The 19,431-nt window shown below is 53.4% G+C and overlaps 1 protein-coding gene across 1 annotated transcript in view; it reads left to right on the forward strand.

Annotated features, from left to right (window-relative positions):
- The window catches only part of LOC102772050 (laminin subunit alpha-3), a 54,720-nt gene that overhangs the window by 9,493 nt on the left and 25,796 nt on the right, over positions 1–19,431 (forward strand). The window contains exons 4-21 of the mRNA XM_006773852.2: positions 2,797–2,877; positions 4,340–4,443; positions 5,756–5,806; positions 6,780–6,931; positions 8,607–8,717; positions 8,833–8,944; positions 9,368–9,535; positions 10,464–10,660; positions 11,987–12,103; positions 12,671–12,825; positions 13,096–13,237; positions 13,844–13,946; positions 16,183–16,299; positions 16,384–16,563; positions 17,038–17,180; positions 17,917–18,087; positions 18,594–18,745; positions 18,900–19,062. Of these exons, the coding sequence (XP_006773915.1) occupies positions 2,797–2,877; positions 4,340–4,443; positions 5,756–5,806; positions 6,780–6,931; positions 8,607–8,717; positions 8,833–8,944; positions 9,368–9,535; positions 10,464–10,660; positions 11,987–12,103; positions 12,671–12,825; positions 13,096–13,237; positions 13,844–13,946; positions 16,183–16,299; positions 16,384–16,563; positions 17,038–17,180; positions 17,917–18,087; positions 18,594–18,745; positions 18,900–19,062 (2,419 nt within the window). The remainder of the gene's footprint in view (positions 1–2,796; positions 2,878–4,339; positions 4,444–5,755; positions 5,807–6,779; positions 6,932–8,606; positions 8,718–8,832; positions 8,945–9,367; positions 9,536–10,463; positions 10,661–11,986; positions 12,104–12,670; positions 12,826–13,095; positions 13,238–13,843; positions 13,947–16,182; positions 16,300–16,383; positions 16,564–17,037; positions 17,181–17,916; positions 18,088–18,593; positions 18,746–18,899; positions 19,063–19,431) is intronic.

Here is a 19,431-nt window from a genome sequence, read left to right on the forward strand (position 1 = left end):
CGTTCCACTGTTGGTCTATTTGCATATTACCCTTTTATTATATAGGATATTTTTATTGATTTCAGGGAGGAAGGGAGAGTGGGAGAGAGAGAGAGAGATAAACATCAATGATGAGAGAAAATCATTGATCGACCACCTCCTGGGCCTGTGCCCCGGAATGGAACCTGGGACCCGTTAGTCCTCAGGCCGACGCTCTATCCACCGAGGCACACAGTAGGGCTGCGCAAGTATTTCTGGAGCACCCAGTACCTTCTCTAAGTGCCAGGGGACCTGCAGTCGAGACCCACACAGCGCTCTCCTGAAGCTGTACCTGGGGAAGGTGCGGGGGAGGGGGGGGAGTTGTCGCACTCGACAATCACGCACAAATGAGTAAAAAGTGCGCTCGGACAGAGGGTTATGCAGCTGGTGGTGACGTGCGGGCCTTTCAGAGAGGGTGCTGGGAGGGTTCTGGAGTCTGTGGGCAGGGACCAGTGAGTGCTGAGCTGGAGTAGCCACGACCGTATCTTAGCAATGCGGGTCCCAGGCCAGGAGAGAACAGAAGAGAAAGCCCGCAGGGATGTGCCCAGGGCAGGGAAAGGGCCGCATGGCTACAGTGGGTGGGGGAGAGGGGCCAGGAGACCGGCTGGCGGGCAGGGTTCAGGCGCGCTGGAGGGAGGCGTTGGGACTTTACCTGCGAGGCGTGGAAGCACAGGACCGTCTGACCCCGTCAGTGTGGTGTGCTGTGGGCTGTCGCTCGGATCCGCTGTGGCCCAGGGTTATGTAGGTAGAAAGCTCTGGGCACCTGGGCCCATTCTTGCTCACTGCGCATGTTCACTGTGGGTCCATGGAAAACTAGAACAGTTACTAAGAGAAGCAATAAAGTCAGGAAGAGCCCGCCTCTGTGGCTCAGGGGTTGAGCATCCACCTCTGAACCAGGAGGTCAGGGTTCGATTCCTGGTCAGGGCACATGCCTGGGTTGTGGGCTTGATCCCCAGTTGGGGATGTGCAGGAGGCAGCCTATCAATGATGCATCATTTTTAAAAATTTCTTTCAAAAACTTTATTTTTTAAATATATTTTTATTGTTGATAGGATTACAGATGTCTCCCATTTCCCCCCTTTTTTACCCCCCTCCTCCCAGCCCCTGCTCACCCCCCAGGTCCTCACCACCCTATTGCCCGTGCCCATGGGCTGTGTCTGTAAGTATGTAAGTTCTTTGGTTATCGCTTCTCGTCCCTCCAACCCCACATGGAGGTGTGTCCGTCAGTCCATGCCTCCCGGCTTCGGGTCCCCTCTCTCTCTCTCTCTCATCTCTTCTATGTCTCTCCCTCTCCCTTCCTCTCTGAAATCAATAGAAATACTTTTAATTAAAAGTAAAGAGCCAGCAGGACAGGCCTCAGACAGTGTGGGCCCCAGGCTGATGGTGTCGGCCGAGCAGCAGAGAAGCGCTGGCCCCAGTGCTGTCCTGTGGTGCCTGTGAGGAGGCTCGTGCGTGGCTGGCTGTGGCCTGGGTGCTCCGCAAGCCTGCCTGGTCCTGCCGCCGAGCAGCCAGGAGATCCATCCCGCTCCGCCCAGACTTGTTGGAGCAGAGGCTGGAGGGGGTGGAGGCGGCGGGTTCCCACGCGATGGAAGAAGCTTTCATCTTCTGTGAGTGCATCAGCCGACGGCCCAGCCATATCCAGTCTCTTCCAGCAAGATGGGTGCCGCTGGTGGGTTTCCGACTGTCCCTTAGAGCTGTGGCTCACTGCCGACAGAGGGAAGCTCCCAAATAAGGTTTTTATTATTATTGCTAGAGGCCCAGTGCACAAAATCGTGCAAGGGACTCGGCCCTCACAGCCAAGGCTTCATCCGGAAGATCATCTGGAAGGACGTCCAGAAGGTCACTTGGCTATCCGGTCTAATTAGCATATTACTCTTTTATTATTATAGATTTTTTTTTTTTACCAGCAAATGGTAAATGGAGTCATTTCTGTCAGATTTACACAGCGGAATGTTCAAAGCACAGAGATAGGCATTTCTCAAGGGTTTTTTCATGATCTTTTCTCTTTTATTATTATTTTTCTTTAAGCTTTTCAGCTCAGCTGGCGTGGCTCAGTGGTTGAGCATTGACCTGTGAACCAGAAGGTCATGGTTCAATTCCCGGTCAGGGCAAAGGCCAGGGTGGGGGGCATGCAGGAGGCAGCTGATCAGTGATTCTCTCCCATCATTGATGTTTCTCTCTCTCCCTCTCCTTTCCTCTCAGAAATCAATAAAATATGTACATATTTTAAAAAGCTTCTCAAATGTACGCCAGTTGAGAACTAAAAGAAGGGAAATGAGAATCCCACAACTTGGCTTGGGAAATAGCCCGAAGGGGCCCTGGGCTCCTGCCCCAGTGCCCTGGGCTCCGGGCCGGCCCCTCCACTGCTCTCTCCCAGAGGCCGTGTGCTGATGTAAAAGAACTAGAATAAACACGGAGAACGTTTTCCTAAAGAACCAGAACTCTGTTCTGTTCTGCCCAGACTTGTTGGATGCCTTCCTCGTTATTTCTGGGAAAACGCTGTTGTAATCGTCTCGTCCACAGTGAGCTGCTTCGCTATCTTAGGGGAAGGAATTCAGGCCAAAAACAGAACAGAACAAACACCTCTGGTCCCTCTTCACCGAAATGTGCCCGAAGGCGGCTGAACGAGTCCCCCATTGTCTCTGCACGTCTCCGTGGGAGGCACGTTCTTCGGCAGAGCAGCAGCCCCTGGTCCCTGTCGCTGCCTCCCTGTGGCCAAAAGTAATGAGCCCAGAGCCCATCGATGACTCTCACCGCCTTTGTTCTGTCTCCTTCAAGCTTCGCCACGGGCTGCGCTGTGACGGGGAGCAGCGTGCAGTGTTCCTGCAAACCTGGCTACACGGGAGCGCAGTGCGAAAGGTGGGTGCTGCCTCTGCACCCCGCTCCCCGTCAGCCTGCAGGTGGGGTGGGCCCTGCAGGTGGGGGAGCCCTGCAGGTGTGGGGGCCCTGCAGGTGGGGGAGCTCTGCAGGGGGGAGCCCTGTAGGTGGGGAAGCTCTGCAGGTGGGGGAGCCCTGCAGGTGGGGGGGCTCTGCAGGTGGGGGGGCCGCTGCAGGCACCTGGCTGTGGGCAGGGCTCTGCCCAGTCCCAGCTCAGAGCTGGGGTGGGGCTGTGGTTTCCCTGAGGCTGGAAAAAGGTCTTGGGAAAAATACAAGACGCTCACTTAACAAATCATTAACTTCCTTCTTTCCCTTTCCTGTGTGTACACTGTTCAGAAACTTGAGAATAAGGTCCAATAGGCCATAGTCCTATGTGCTCCCCAACATGCACCCCTACACACTCCTACCCCCTGCACACCCCTATATACTCCTTCCCTTCATATTCCCATATACCTCTTCCCCTCCACATCCCTGCATCCTCCTCCCATACATATCCCTACATCCCCCACCTCCACCTAAGCTCATCCCTACATCCTCTGCCCCTACATATGCACACCCCTACCCCACACACATCCCTACCTGCCTGTACATACACACATACTCCGACATGCACACACATCCCCACAACCCTAGACACTCCTACACACACGCACACACGCACACGCACACGCACCTCTCCATCCCCACGCAGTACTTTAGGGTTAGCGACACGCCGGCACAGCCTAGCACTGTGAGGGCAGCGGAAGGCATTTGTAAGCTGGCTGGGAAGGTAGCGCACACGTATTTGGAAAAGAAACCGTGTAACAGCCGCATCATACGGACACCGTGCTTTTAAATTTAAAATGACTTTATCTTAAATCAATACATATTTATTATAAAGGTGATGTCATGCAGGTGAGCAGGGAACCGAGGAGGCCCACCACACTCTCTCTGGCCTCTGTCCACACCTGGCCGGGGCCTGAGAATCCTACTCACATCCGTCCTCCCTCAGAAAACCACGGAGAAAAGCTGCTGTCGGTGCTCACAGCCCTTCTGCAGGCGCCAGCTTTCATGTAGCCCCTCTCTTTCCTTCTGCTTTGACTTGTTTTCTCACCTCATGGTATGTTAGCAGTACCTTCCCATGTCAGCGCGTGCCCACTGGTAATCCCTCCCAGGTCAGCGCGTATTCATGATCATAGCGTGTCTGGCTCCTCGTGCATGTTGCACCAGCCGTCCGGCGATAGGGGTCCCTGAGGGCTCGCCCTCCTGGGGGCCCAGGAGGAAGGCAGCGTCTCTACCTGCACCCCACTCTCACATTCTCATTCAAGCCATAGACACACATTCCTGAAAACCCACTGAGCCGCCCTCTGATGGGGTGCCACAGCCCAGGCGGGGCTGGAGCAGGAAGTGGGAGGGAGCAATGCTGAGCTCTTTGCATGTTCCTCCTCTTCTGTACTTGGCACAGGTGTGCGCCAGGATACTTCGGGAATCCCCAGAAGTTGGGAGGTAGCTGCCAGCCTTGCAGCTGTGATAATGGCCATCTGGGCAGCTGTGACCCCCTGACTGGAGGTAAGAGCCACCGGTACCCTGTCACCTGCCTGTTCAGGCCGGGGCAGAGGAGCGGTGAGGAGCCCCACCAGCGCTATCAGGAAGTGTAGTGCCCCAGCTGACAAACGGCCCTTTACTTCGACACCCGGTGGGATGCCCAGGCGGCATTTTCCGCTGGTGGGTAACTTATTTCGAGTAGGTTGCTGTAAGTAAATGGTTTTTAAATGCAGCTTTTAAAAAATGTATTGCTTTCAGAGAGAGAGGAAGAGAGAGAAATACCCATTGTTTATCCACTTATTAAACATTCATTGGTTGCTTCTTGTATATACCCTGACCAGGGATCGAAAAAAGTAAATTGTTTTCAACTCATTTTTTAAATTTTTGTTTTACTTTATTTTCGCTCTCTATGCCCTCTTCCACCTCCACCCATCCCCCGCCCCCTGCAATCCCGCACGTGTCCATGTCCATGAGTTGCGGCCAGCGTAACCTCAGTTCTGATGGCTATGCTAGGACCTCTGTTTCATGAGTAGTGGTCGCATCACGTTCTGCGTCTGGCACAGTCAGGTGCTCTTTCTCCAGGGCCACCTGTTCTCGAGGGGCGTCTACGATGGGTTACTTGCCAAGGACAAGGTGGCCCCTGGGAAGGAGCCTGGTCCTTAGGAAGGACTCGGAAGAAGAGGAGGCCGCCCTCCTCCTTGTCTGACCGAGTACGAGTGTGATTTCCGAGGAGAGGCCCGAGACGGTGCCAGGGAGGAGGCGGGAGGGGGGCTATTTAAGGTCAAGTCCAGCCTCTGTCAACCCAGAGCTGTGTGGCCTTGGGCAGGTGACCTGACTTCTCCAAGCCTCCGCTTCATCATCTGCAAACCCGAGGTCCCGTCTCTCCCCTGACAGCCACAGACCAGACCCTGGTCCCGGGATTGTTCCCAGAGGAACGCAGAGTAGATGGTCATTGTCCGTCTAGAGCGAGTGTCATTTCCCCGCCTCAGGGCCGCGTCCCTGTGTTCGTGGACGCCCTGAAATGGGGTACAGGAGGCTGTCACATGAAGAGGGAGGCCGCACTAATGCTGAGGAGTTTAATTTGTAAGAGTAGATGCTGTTTCCTAGAGAAGAAACCGAGTGTAAAACCAGAGGCCAAAGCGAAGTTCCTACAGCGAGGGGGCGGGAGACGAGAAAGCTCCCCACGCGGGCGGTGGGAGTTGGGGGGAGCGGGCGGAGCCGGGACTGCAGGTAGTGCGGAGGCTAAAACCTTGCAAACCAGCTCTTCTGAAAGCCGTCCGGAAGCAGGTGACGATGCGCCCGTGACACTGTCTCCTTTGGCCGTCCCTCCCCTCAGACTGCCTCAGCCAAGAGCCCAGTGACGGCAGCCCTGGCGAGGAGTGTGACGGTGAGTGAAGAAAGCGCCTCTCCCCCAGCTGTGCGTTCCTTCCTGAGAGACCTGAGCCCCAGTCGGGACCAGCAGGAGGAGGGGGCAGGAGGGCTATTTAAGGTCAAGCCCAGCCTCTGTCCGTAGCAGTATGACCTGGGCAGGTGACCCAACTTCTCCAAGACATCGTTTGCAAAATGGACATCATAACTAGGTCAGCCTCACTAGGGCTGTGGGAGAAATTCTTCTAAATCTCTTATCGCAAGCCTGGTAAATAGCAATAAATAACGAAATATTGTTCTCTCATATAAAATAAGCAACAATTTACACAGACTCACCATTTTTTCTTTCTTTCCAGTTTTATTGAGATATAATTACCATGATATTGTATTCATTTAAGGCAGTGGTCGGCAAACTGTGGCTCTAGAGCCACATGTGGCTCTTTGGCCCCTTGAGTGTGGTCACGAAGTTTCAATCGCACTGTACATGCGCGCCCGCACATGGTATTTTGTGGAAGAGCCACACTCAAGGGGCCACAGTTTGCCAACCACTGGTTTAAGGTGTAAAACACAATGATTTGGTGTGTATACACACACACACACAGTAAAATTATCACAAGAAGTTTAGTTAACATCCATCATCTTACATAGAAATTTGTTTTCCTGTGATGAAAACTTCTACTCTTTTAGCAACTTTCAACTATGCGAGAGTATCGTTAACTCTAGTTGCCCCGCTACACCTTACACCCCCAGGACTCCCGTATCTTATAACTGGGCGTTGGTACCGTTCTCACCTCCCCTCACCCCACTTCTTTCTAAGATGCAGCTTGCCTAGAGGCCTCCCCTTTCAGAGTCTGCGTCCCCCCAAGAGGTCTAGGGCTGTGATGTTTGCCGGTTGGTCCAGGGCCTGTTAACTGGTCTGTGGAGCCCTCGGGCCTGTTTGCACGCCTGTGGCCCCGCCTGCAGAACACTTGCCTTTGGTTGTGGCCCCACAGACTGCGGCAGCTGCGTGGTGACCCTCCTGAACGACCTGGCCACCCTGGAGGAGGAGCTTCGCCTCGTCAAGTCGCAGCTGCAGGGGCTGAGCGCCAGTGCGGGCACGCGGCAGCAGATGAGGCTCCTGGAGACCCAGACCGAGGACCTGCGGGTGAGCAGCCTGGGGCCGGCGGGCGCTGGGGGTGAGATGAGGGAGGAGATGCTCATGAGTGACGGTCCTCAAGCAGGAAGGAGGTCGGCTCCCCTCCTGCCTCTGCTCCTGGTGGAGCTCGGGCTCCTCATTGAGGTGCAGTTGCCTGCAGTGCTGTCGTAGCTTCAGGTGGGTGACACAGCGATCGCCACGGCAGGTCTGGTCGCCTCTGTCACCACAGAGCCGGGACAGCGTATTGACCGTTTTCTCCGTGCTGTCTGTGACTTCCGGGACCTACTTATTCTATAAATGGAAGTTGTGTTTTTAAAAATATATATTTTTATTGATTTCAGAGGGGAAGGGAGAGGGGGAGAGAGAGAAACATCAATGAGGAGAGAGAACCATGGATCGGCTGCCTCCTGCACACCCCACTCTGGGGATCGAACCCACAACCCAGGCATGTGGCCTGACCAGGAATCGAACCGTGACCTCTGGGTTCATAGGTCGACGCTCAGCCACTGAGCCACGCTGGCCGGGCCATGTAAATGGAAGTTTTTAACCTTTACTCCCCTTCACCTTTTCTGTCCCCCTCCCCCCATCACCCCCTCTGGCAATCATCTCTGTTCTGTGTATCCGTGAGCCCCTTTCTGTTTTGTTTTATTGGTTCATTTGTTTCGTGTTTTAGATTCCACATGTAAGTGGAGCCATACAGGACTTGCCTTCTCTTTCTGACTTATTTCACGTAGCCTCACACATTGTTACTGATGGGACATATTAGTAAACACACAAAGCAGCACCTCCCAGGGGACATTCCTGACTTCCTGAATGTGCCTGGGCTATTTTTCTCATACAGTCTCTTGCATTGAGAAGACTCAAAAACAGATTTGTATAAATTGTTATTAATTCGTTACAATGTTTAATGACGTTTCCAGGGAAGCCTGTGGGCTCTGCAGCCCTGGCATGGACCAGCCGCCCACCTTCCCTGGCTTCCTTTGCCTCATTTGTAAGACGAGGGGTCCGTCTCTCAGCCTGGGCTCCCCTATTGCTCCACCAGCTCTGCCTCTCGTGGTCCCTTCAATAAAGTAGCCCCGGGCCCTGCTCTCATATTATAAGGTAACAATAGGTTACAAGCTGCTGAATGTATTATAGAATCTGGAAATTAATACATCAGGTAAGTGATGTCACTCTCATTTCTATAGGTTATTCATTCAAGCAAAGTATCTCTTATCCTTTCACTTTTTAAACGTTGCCCTTTTTATTGTAGAGCCGTGTCACAATTTATATCAGAAAGTAGGTTCTTGCCCGTCAGGCGTGGCTCAGTGGTTGAGCGTCAACCTATGAACCAGGAGGTCATGGTTCAACTCCCGGTCAGGGCACAGGCCCGGATTGTGGGCTTGATCCCCAGTGTGGGATGTACAGGAGGCAGCTGATGGACGGTGTTTCTCTCAGTTATTCTCTCTCATCATTGATGTTTCTCTCTCTCTCTCCCTCCCCTTCCTCTTTGAAATCAATAAAAAAATTTAAAAAAGAAAGTAGGTTCTTCACGCAGCCTATTTCAAAGAACCATGTTTCTTCCTGCGGAACCAGCATTGGTCTTGCTAATGAGCCTTTCATGTCATCACCAGGTTTACCAAGTTGATAGGACTTAACCCAAATTTCTGCTTAAAGTAAGATCCACTCTGTGATTGACTTTCAGAACCAGCTGCTCAACTACCGCTCCGCCGTTTCAAACCAAGGCTCAAAGGTGGATGGCTTGGAACAGGAACTCGGTCATCTGAATCGTGAATTTGACACTTTGCAAGAAAAGGTAATGTGTTAGGTCAATAACATTACCTTTTTGTTTGTACTTCCAAAATATTGTTAATTAACCCCCCCCCCCCATTAACGTAGTTTGTTGCTCATCCATTTATTTTTTCATGTAGGTTCAAATAAACTCCAGAAAAGCACAAACGTTATATAACAACCTTGATCGGACAGCCCAAAGCGCCAAAGAGCTGGACACAAAGATTAAAAATGTCGTCCGCAATGTGCACGGTAAGCAGTGACTCAGTCCGATGATCCGTTAACTGTTTTATGTTACTTAACCTGTGTCTGCACTCAGAAAGGTTTTCCTTTAAGTTCAACATCATAAGGATGATCCTATAGTGATAATAAAACAACTAATACTGCCGAGTGTGTGGCTCAGTGGTTGAGCATCGACCTATGAACCAGGAGGTCACAGTTCAATCCCCGGTCTGGGCACATGCCCGAGTTGTGGGCTTGATCCTCAGTGGGGGGCGTGCAGGAGCAGCTGGTGGACGGTGTTTCTCTCTCTCTATCCCTCTCACTTCCCTTCTCTCTAAAAATCAATTAAAAAAGGTTTAAAAATCTAATATGAACCCTAAAAAATACCTAACTATTGTATGTCGTCTGCTGGAGCCCGGAACGCCCAGTCTAACCCTCCTTGCTGTTCTCCAGTCCTGCTGAGGCAGGTCTCGGGGGCAGACCCAGGAGGACACACCCTGCCCCCCGGCGAGTTCCCCAGGAAGCTGGCTGAAGCCCAGCGCATGCTGAAGGAGCTGAGGGGCCGCGACTTTGCAAGGAACCTGAGAGACGCGGAGGCTGAGAAACGAGAGGCGCAGCTGCGTAAGGGCGTCCCCCACTCTTACACCCGCCCATTCTGATCCGTTTGAAATCCAAGGTGCCAAGTGCAAGACCGAGTCCCCAGAACCAAGCGGAGGGTCCAGCTTCCGGGCCTGTCACGTTAGAGCAGCCTGGGGTGAAAGGGCAGCGCCCACACCCCTGAGAGGAGGTGGAAGGTGACATCTCACCGTCAGGCAGAAAGGGGTCCCCTCCTAAGATCGTAGACGCAGACACCCTGCTCCATTTTACTGCATGTCCGTCCTTCTCTCCTCCAGCTCCTCCCAACTTTCTCGTATCATTTTTGAAGGGTCACCCCACCCCCATCAGGGTTTGAATTACGGATATTAGCATTATTATTGCAAAAACAAAAAATGGACAGAGTAGACGTGAACCGAATATACCTAAAGTTTTAAGTTAATTAGGGGAAATGCCTCGTTAGCTGAAAACTGAGAAATATTAGTGTGGAGCATATTTTTTCAAATGCCGTTCATCATTCTCTAGGGAAATAAAGTTATCCCTGGCTCATTGGTCACCGCCACAGGCAGTAGCAGCTTTCTTTCAGCGTCTGTGCTGGTTAAATGTTAAAATTAGCCCGGCCTTGACCTGCAAGGAGCCGGCACAGAGTGGGGAGGGGCACGTGCGGAGGACTCTGGTCCCACGTGGCCGGCCGTGCACTCCTGGGTCATCGCCTCGTCTCCCAGTCTCCGTGTCCTTATGGGAAACGTGAGGATGAGTCACTCCTGTTTCACGTGATGAGCATAAACGTTAGTGAGGCAATGAGTACGACGACAGAGCAGGTGCTGCCTGCATGTCAGCTCCCTTCCCGTCCCCTCGCAGATTCGAGGAGGGCCATGACGTGTTTAGAAGCTCAGTTCTCCTCTGCAGCGTAGCGGCCGGGCCGTGGGCACATCTCCTGTTGTGTGTGTTTCAGTGCTGCACCGGGTCAGGAGCTGGCTGGACACGCGCCCAGGGGAGCACGGTGGGCTTGCTCAGAGCATCCGGGACTCCTTAAATGACTACGAGGCCAGACTCTCGGGCCTCCGGGCCGCACTGCAGGAGGCGGCCGCCCAGGCCAGGAAGGCCACTGGCCTCAACCAGGACAGTGAGCGGGCTTTGGAGTCCATCCAGGTGAGTCCCAAGGGCATCTGCCCATGGTCACTAGGGAAGGAGGAGGGTGACGGCTCTCTTGTGGATTAAATGGCATAGCCAGGACTGTCTGTGCCTCTAGTCTGTATGCACCTCTCTGCGTGGGGAGCCCTCTAATCCAGCAGGAAGAGGCATTAAGGCATCTTCAGTTGCCAGAAAAGATTCTGAACTTAAACCACAGAGAAAGGAGAGCACCCCCACCCCATCCCAGCTGCCAGAGTCCTAAAGGAATAATGTTACCAAGTAGATGGGAAACTAAACTCATACTGTTATTCATTCAAAGTATATAGTATGTTTATTTAAATATATTTTTATTGATTTCAGAGAGGAAGGGAGGAGAGAGTGAGAACATTAATGATGAGAGAGAACCATTGATCAACTGCCTCCTGCACGCCCCACACTGTGCCCTGACCACTCCTGGTTCCGAGAGTGATGCGCAACCCCTGAGCCACGCCGGCCGGGCGTACATAATATGTTTTATGTAACTTCTGTCAGATGCGTGAACATCATGGTCACAGTTACCAGAAAGGCATGTTGAACCACGACCTGCTTTTCAGGAAGTAAATGGAACACAGGCCTCATCTGAGCTGATTGGGCAGGACTGTGGGCCCGCGATGCTGTCGAGTGCGTTCCCAGTGGTGAGCGTTGTGTGCGAAACCTGCAACAGGAGTGAGAGAGGTTAGGAAAGGACAGGAAGACCTGAGAGGAACAGCATAGGACTGATTCCAAAAAGAACTTGGTTCCCGGCTGGTGTGGCTCAGTGGTTGAGTTTTGACCTATGAACCAGGAGGTCACAGTTCGATTCTGGTTGGGGCACATGCCCTGATTGCGGGCTCAGTCCCCAGTGTGGGGCGTGCAGGAGGCAGCTGATCGATGATTCACTCCCATCATTGATGTTTCTCTCACTCCCTTCCTCTCTGACATCAAATATATAACAAGTCCTTCAAAGAACTGGTGAATTATATATAATATTCAAATTCGTTGTGCCAGCTGTTGCGCATACATGGGGGTGAGGAACACATACCTATAACTTTGAAAATCCCTCATTCTTCTCCACACTCAGAGCTCAGTTCCCTGTCCTCCAGGCTTGAGAGGCCCCCGATAGAAACCCCGTCAGAATGGTGACTGCTGTTTCTCTGGCCTGAGGGAACCAGGACGGCGCCGCCCCAGGAAGAACAGTGTCCCTCCCTCTTAGTTCCCGGGACGCATTCTGACTGAGATGGCTCCTGTGCTGGTCTCCAGGAGCCGGCCTGCGCCTGCTGACGACATAGTCTGCACTCCCGCTGATACCCTCTTCATTCTCCCCAGAGACAAGTGAGAGAAATGAACTCCCTGCAGAGCGAGTTCACCAAGTCGCTGGCCGAGGCCGACGCCTCGTTACTGCAGACCAATGTCCTGCTGCAGCTGATGGAGAAGAGCCAGGAGGTGAGGCAGCTCCTTCTCTAGAGAAGTCGGAAGCCACCGAAGCCACAGGGCAGGGGAGTGCTGGGCCGGCCTGGTTCTCTCCAGGACGTGGCATCGGTGGGGAGGAGACAGGCCACCATGCCAGGAGGGTGCCCCGGGCGGAGGGGTGGACGGCGTGTTCTCCTCGTCCGTTCGTATTGTCTGCCACGAGCAGATGCTGCTTGCATAATTTCCCTGTCACTTTCAAAATGCCAAGCGACCCTTGTTAGCAGAAAACACTAGGACTGATTCAGATGGCATTTTGGAAAAGTATCTTATGGTCGCTATTTGCAAATGAGACAAAAAGTGTTTTCCGCCAGTGGTAACAGCGCGGTTACAAAATTCACCAGCGGGGACGCCCCCGCAAGGAAAATGCTCAAATGGGCGAGTGCACGAGTCCACTGATGCCCTAGGACGACTGGGGAGGGAAGGGGCTTAGAAAGCACGTTTCTTCCTGTGGCTTCGTGGGACGTGCCACTTAGGGCAGCGCTCAGGAAATGCACGCACGTTCTGTGCTAAACGACTTGTCTGTGTTCACTCGGGAAACAGGACTATAAAAACCTCGCGGCCACGGTGAGCGAAGTGAGGCGGGAGCTCAAGGACAAAGTGGGCACGCTCTCCGCATCAGCCGGCAACGCAGCGCTGGTGGCACGGGCGGAGGCACACGCACAGGCCTTGCAGGAGCTGGCCAAGCAGCTGGAGGAGTGAGTGTGGGCCCCCATGTGAGGACCTGCTGGGTTGGGGTGAAACCCCCCTGGGCGGGCTGGGCCTCCAGAATAGGGTGGAGGGCAGGCCCAGGCCCAGGTCCAATCCCTCCTACAACAGGGGCAGGTTCCAGGAGCAGGGCTGGGGTCGGGGTGGAGGACAGGGGGGAGATGTGAGAGCTGCAGGACCCAGGTCCCAGGTGTCCACTTAGCAGGTGCATGGGGGTCGGCACGGGCAGGGGGCGCTGCTGAGCACCGCACTCCCTCCAGGATCCAGCGGAACGCCAGCGCCGACGAGCTGGTGCGCTGTGCAGTGGACGCGGCCACCGCCTACGAGAACATCCTCAACGCCATCAAGGCGGCCGAGGACGCGGCTGACAAGGCGTCCAGCGCCTCTGAGTCTGCACTCCAGGTGGGCACCTGCCTGCACGGGCACCTTTTCTAGGTGCTCTCTCATCTGAGATGACGGCTTTCCATTTCCTTCTCTGTGCACCAAGGAATAGATAGATAGAGATGGAGACACAGAGGAGGTGGAGATGGAGATGGAGGTGGAGATGAGATAGAGATAAAGAGAGATAGAGATAGAGATGAGAGAGGTAGATATAGATATAGATCGACATATAATTATTACTTTAATTTAGAACTTACTAGTAGAACAAGCTGTTAAATATCAAAGAAGTAGGGACAGACCTTATTAGAAGGTTGAAGGCTTTCATCTCCCAAAGACTGAAACCTAAAAGCAGCTCAGTCTGTCCTCAGTTACTGCGGAGGGAACTGTACAGGGACAGTGAGCACAGGAGCCAGGCGTGCTGGTGTGTTGTCAGTACGTATGCCATTAGCACGTCACCGAGACGGCCCGCTTCCCCACGCCACAGGGGTCCACCGAGGCCCTAACTCTCTCCCTTAAGGAACAGTCTTTTTAAACCTCCCTTCACCATCAAGCCTCATTCTGTGAAGATGGGAGAGGGGCTTCCTAAGCTGTGCCACCTGCTTCAGCTGATTCACGCTTGGCTTTCAGACCGTGATAAAGGAAGACCTTCCATCCAAAGCTAGAACCCTGAGCTCCGAGAGCGACGCGCTGTTAACCGAAGCCCAGATGACACAGAGCAAGCTGCAGCGAGGTATTGGGGTGAGGGGGGTCAGGGTACCATCGGGGTCTGGATTATATGCCTCTGGGGGCGGGAGAGGCAGCCCGGAAAGGCCCCCTGAATCCCAGCGCCCAGGCAGGTGGGTGAACCAGGGTCTGTTTGTAGACTTGGTGTTCCTGCCCGTATTCCAGCGAGAACTGACGTAACTAGAGCCTCACGACTGCAGGTGAACCTTGAGGGCGACAAGCCTGTTTAGGCCTGGCCTTTGGGGGCTACTGACGTTAACCTACTGTGGCCATGGCACTGGGAACCCACATGGCATAGAGGCGTGTGCAGAGCTGGTTTCTTCTTTTTAATTTACCTTCACTGTTGAGTGTATTACAGACGCCCCCTCCCCCTAGGGACCCCTTCCCCTCCCACGTGCTGGTTTCCTATTTAAGGTGAAGATATTCCACGTCATTGAGGACCTGCCTCAGAATTTAAGTCCTGACTCTTAGCAATTAAACACATCAAAGCCACTGCCCTGGGGAAGCGTGAGAGTTTTCACTTAGATTTTATCATTGAAACATTTCCTTTTATTTAATGTGTCTCAAAGTCACCAAACTCCTGCGTTCTGAAAACGCTGTCTCGATTTCCTCTGGTCCCTGATGGTCACTCGTGGCCCAGCAGCCACCTGAAGGCCCAGGGCCTCCCTCTGCCCCTGAGTCCTTGCAGAGTGATGGTGGCTTCTGCCAGCAACTTTCTCTTTCTTTCATCTTTAAAAATTAAGAGCATGAAAAATAAAATACAAAAAATATGTATTGACGTAATCATTTGCCTAGCAAATTTCAAGAATTAACATGTTTTGTGTGCCATCTGCTCCCTATGAACGTGAGCTAAGAAGCGAGGGTCAGGGTTTAAACAGGCTTAGGCTGCTACGCACGCTGTTCCTTTTTTCTTTTTGTTTTCTACCAGCTTCATTTATTTGCCCTTTTTCACCGTTCGACCCCTTCATCCGTTTCTCCCACCCCCACCCCCACCTCTGGCAACCACCAGCCTACTCTCCGTATCTCTGAGTTTTTCGTTGTTGTTTTAGCTTTAAGTGCAAGAGAGGTGGTATGCTTTTTGTCTCCATTGCTGTTTAAACCAGCCCTAGAGCCATCACTTAAGCTGTCACCCACCATCCGTTTGATCTTAAAACATTCCCTGGTCATTTTCCCCGACCCCACGTGGCAGTCTTACCCCTAGGAGTGTCTGTGAGCGCTGTTCCCTTCACGGGATTCTCTAAATGTAGATCATTTTCGGTTTGGAAATGAGCAGGAATAAGCAGTACCCATGTGTGTGTTTGCTGGCACAAGGCTGGGGTGCAGCCTGCCTTTCTCACTCTCTGAGCCTGAAGAGGCCTCCTGCCTGCATTCTGCATTCTGCATTCAGTTGTTCACTCCTCACAGTCATTCATTCATTCAGTAAATATATACTAGTGTCCTGGCCAGTTTGGCTCAATGGATAGAGCGTCGGCCTGCAGGCTGAAGGGTTCTGGGTTCGAGTCCAATCAAGGGCACATGCATGGGTTGTGGGCTCAATCCCCAGTGGGGGGCGTGCAGGAAGCAGCCGATCCATGATTCTCTATCATTGATGTCTCTCTCTCTCTCTCTCTCCCTCTTTCTCTCAAATATCTATAAAAATAATCACTGTTAAATTCTGAGAGATATGAGCTTAAATCACAGAGATGTCCTCTTTTCCTTCTCTCAGCTCTAGATTATGTTGGCTCTTAATCAGTGGTGTTGTTGAGCATCTCTCTCTTCATTGATTTTTCTCTCTCTCTCTCTTTCTCTCTCTCTCTCTCTCTCTCTCTCTTTCTCTCTCTCTCTCTCTCTCAGCCTTCCTCTCTGAAATCAATAAAAATATTTTTTAAGAAATAAAATAAATATGCACTAGCATTAAGCCCCGACCAGTGTCAGACTCGGCACTTTGTGCTGGGACTGGGCCCCTCCTCCTGAAGCAGGGCCCTCTGTCCTGACAGCACGGAGAGAAGCCCTCGGGGGTCCTAGCCTCTCCCTCTCCGCATGCGGATTTCCCAGGAGCTGGACCGCGGCCTCGACCTGCTCCTGCCTCTCTCACCAGAGGACCCGGAGCCGGGGGTCTAGGCACAAGCGGTGGCATCTGTGGGGGACCCCTTACATGCAGGTCTGCGCCACACTGTGCCGACCCCGGCTACCTCAGGGCCACGACACCCTCAGGGTTCAAACTTCACAGAGTAACTGCCTCTTCGTGCTCCATTTCGCTTTAGAAATCAGTCCGGCCCTGAACAGCCTCCGGCAAACTTTGAAAATGATGACCGTTCAGAAAGGGACGATGCACGCCAATGTCACCACCTTCCGCGAGGACCTTCGTGGGATGACGAGAGGTCCGCGCGCCCTGAGTCCCCGCCCCCTGCCCGGCCGCTCCTGCTGGGCGGCTCAGACACTCACCCTCCCTGTCTGTGCGTTAGATGGCATCGACGGCATGATCAGCAGCGCCCGGAGCATGGTCAGAAGTGCCAACGACATCACAGACGCGGTCCTGGGGGGGCTGCACCCCATCCAGGAGGACGTGGGGAGGATTAAGGACGCCTACGGGAGCACCCGCAGCGAAGACTTCAACCAGGCGCTCACCGACGCGGACAGCTCAGGTGCCAGGCGTTCGGCGCAGGGAGGCGATCCATGGTCTCCCCGTCCTGTGCTCTGGTCACTTTAAGTTCCTCCCTGATCAAGTACGATCTTGACATTAAAACATGAGAACACAGTTTCGAAAAACTAATTCAAAGAGTACAGGCAGGAGGTGCTCTGTTCGTTAGAAGGACCGGGCAGGACCCATTAACACTGCTGCGGATTCCCCTTTCGTAGAGGAGGGGGAGGTCCCTGAATCATGATTGAGCTTCAGGGTTAGAAAACCAAGATGTGTTTTTCCTAAAGTGGTCGAGAGAGATGATTTGACATGTGGCTGCAGAATAAAGTCCCTGGTGTGTTTAGAAAAGGTATGGGCGTCGTCCTGTTCGACATTGGGACCCAAACACACCCCTTGACCAATGCTGTCACCAGGAGCGTCTGTGTTTAACCTTCTCGGCTCACACTCATCAATGTCCGTTTCCTCATCTCACCGACAGTAAGGAAACTAACCAACAAACTGCCTGATCTTCTGAGCAAGATTGAAAGCATCAACCAGCAGCTGTTGCCCCTGGGCAACATCTCCGACAACGTGGACCACATCCGGGAGCTAATCCAGCAGGCCAGGGACGCGGCGAACAAGGTGGGTGCGCCCCGCGTGCCGGGCACCGGGGCTCCTGCTCGAAGAAGTCGCCACGTTCACCGAAGGAGCGCGTTTAGTTCCCCGAGGGCCCGCTGTCTTTCTTGCCCTGATGGTCGGGTGTGTCGGGGACCAGACTGTCCCCTCTCCCCGAGTGTCTGCAGACAGAGGGCTGGGTAAACACAAGCCCAGGGCCGGTTCTGTGGTCAGAATGTGCCGTGTGAAGCTGCCCCGGCCCTGCTGCTGCTGTAACGGGAAAGCTGCAGAGTCGCCTTGTTAGGAGGGAGGGACGGTTCCTGCAGCGCGGGCATGTTCTGGACGTGGGGTGACAGCAATGTTCCATCGTAGGAGCACAGACCCCTCAGCCTTTCTCCTGTTCACCCTTTTCCCCCATCGGCCCCTTCTACCCTTCCTCCCTGCCCCCCCGCCACCCAGGCCTTCAGCACCCCATTGTCTGTGTCCATGGGTTATGCACACGTGCATTCAAGGTCTTTGGTTGATCCCTCCCCGCCCACCCCCTTCCCTCGGACATCTGACAGCCTGTTCCACGCTTCCATGTCTCTGGTTCTATTCGTGCTTTTTAATGCCGGGCTAGGAGGCCTCACCCCCTTGTTCCTTATCAGATGGCTTGGGAGCCGTGGCTCGTGCTAGAAGCAGTAGCTGGGAAGCCAGGAGCTGCCGCTCTGCACACCTGCTTTCCCCCTGGCACAGCGGCTATCGCCGGGTCTCGCCCTCACAGGTCGCCATCCCCATGAGGTTCAACGGGAAGTCAGGCGTGGAAGTCCGGCTGCCCAGCGACCTGGATGACCTGAAGGGATACACGTCTCTCTCCTTGTTTCTCCAAAGACCCGAGTCCGGGGAGAACGGCGGGACGGAGAACATGTTTGTGATGTACCTCGGCAACAAAGACGTGAGTGCCGCGTTGGCGTGTCTCCTGTTATTAAAGGAATATGGGCTCTGGGGCACGTGACCCCACTGGCAGTGCCGTTGGCACAGTAGGAGGAAAACCTGCCAGTGCGCCAGCAGGCTCTGCCACCTCAACAGTGCACGGGCCTCCGTCAGCCTGGGATTATTACCTGCCGCAGAGCTAGGGGCCTTACCCGTGTGCACCTGTGAGCACATGCACACCTGGGGTCAAAGGTCGGCCCCTCTCCCACGTGCCCAGGGCAGCAATATGAGGGCTTCATGGAACCATCACGTGTAGGACATGAGTGCACGACACCGCGAGCAAAGGCAGCTCGCACATTAGCCGTGTGAGGTGTGCTGTCCGAGTCACTCCCACGAGGAGACGCCTCCTTTGTTCTGCCCCCAAGGCTCCCTGTGCAAACCCACAAGTTACTGGAGATGCACTCTCTTGGGGTGGGGAGCTGAGAGAATGCATGTGTCCAGGCTCTGAGGTGGTCTTTCTGCCTCCAGTCCTCCGGGGACTACATCGGCATGGCCATGGTGGACGGCCAGCTCAGGTGTGTCTACAACCTGGGGGGCCGCGAGGCCGAGCTGCAGGTGGACCAGACCTTGACCAGGAGTGAAACTCAGGAGGCGGTTATGGATCGGGTCAAGTTCCAGAGGTACTCGGCCGCGGCTCCTTGTTAAGCTGACTTACGCCCCCAAACTTCCATTGCACGTGTTGCTGAACCCCATTTTTAGAGTCTTGGCTTTGATTTTTTTTCATGTTTGCATACATTTTTACATAAACTCGCTATCTACTTTATTTTTAAACAGAATCTACCAGTTTGCAAGGCTTAATTACACCAGAAAAGCCACATCCAATAAACCAGAAACAGCTCAGTTCTATGACATAGATGGTGGAAACAGCAACACACTCCTCGATCTGGACCCTGAAAACGTTGTGTTCTATGTGGGAGGCTACCCATCTGACTTCACAGTAAGTGCAAGCGTTACTTCCCCGAGTGAACACATTGGCACTTTTATTTGGTGTGATGACCTCTTGTCTCTACTTATCAATCTAATCTAATAAAAGACAAACATGCAAATTGACCGTACCTTCGCTACACCTTAAGCCACGCCCACCAGCCAATCAGAGCGACTATATGCAAATTAGCCCACGCAAGATGGCGGCCGGCAGCCACGGAGCTGGAGCGAGCAGGAGGCTTGGTTGCTCCAGTGATGGAGGAAGCCAAGCTTCCTGCCTACCGTGGCTGGCTCTGAGCTCCACTCAAGGCTACAAAGTTTCAATTATAGAAGGTAAATAAATCTCAGAATAAAAAGAAAAAAGAAAAAAAGGAGAGGCGCT

The sequence above is a fragment of the Myotis davidii genome, unplaced genomic scaffold (assembly GCF_000327345.1).
Source record: "Myotis davidii unplaced genomic scaffold, ASM32734v1 scaffold1467, whole genome shotgun sequence".
NCBI lineage: Eukaryota > Metazoa > Chordata > Mammalia > Chiroptera > Vespertilionidae > Myotis > Myotis davidii.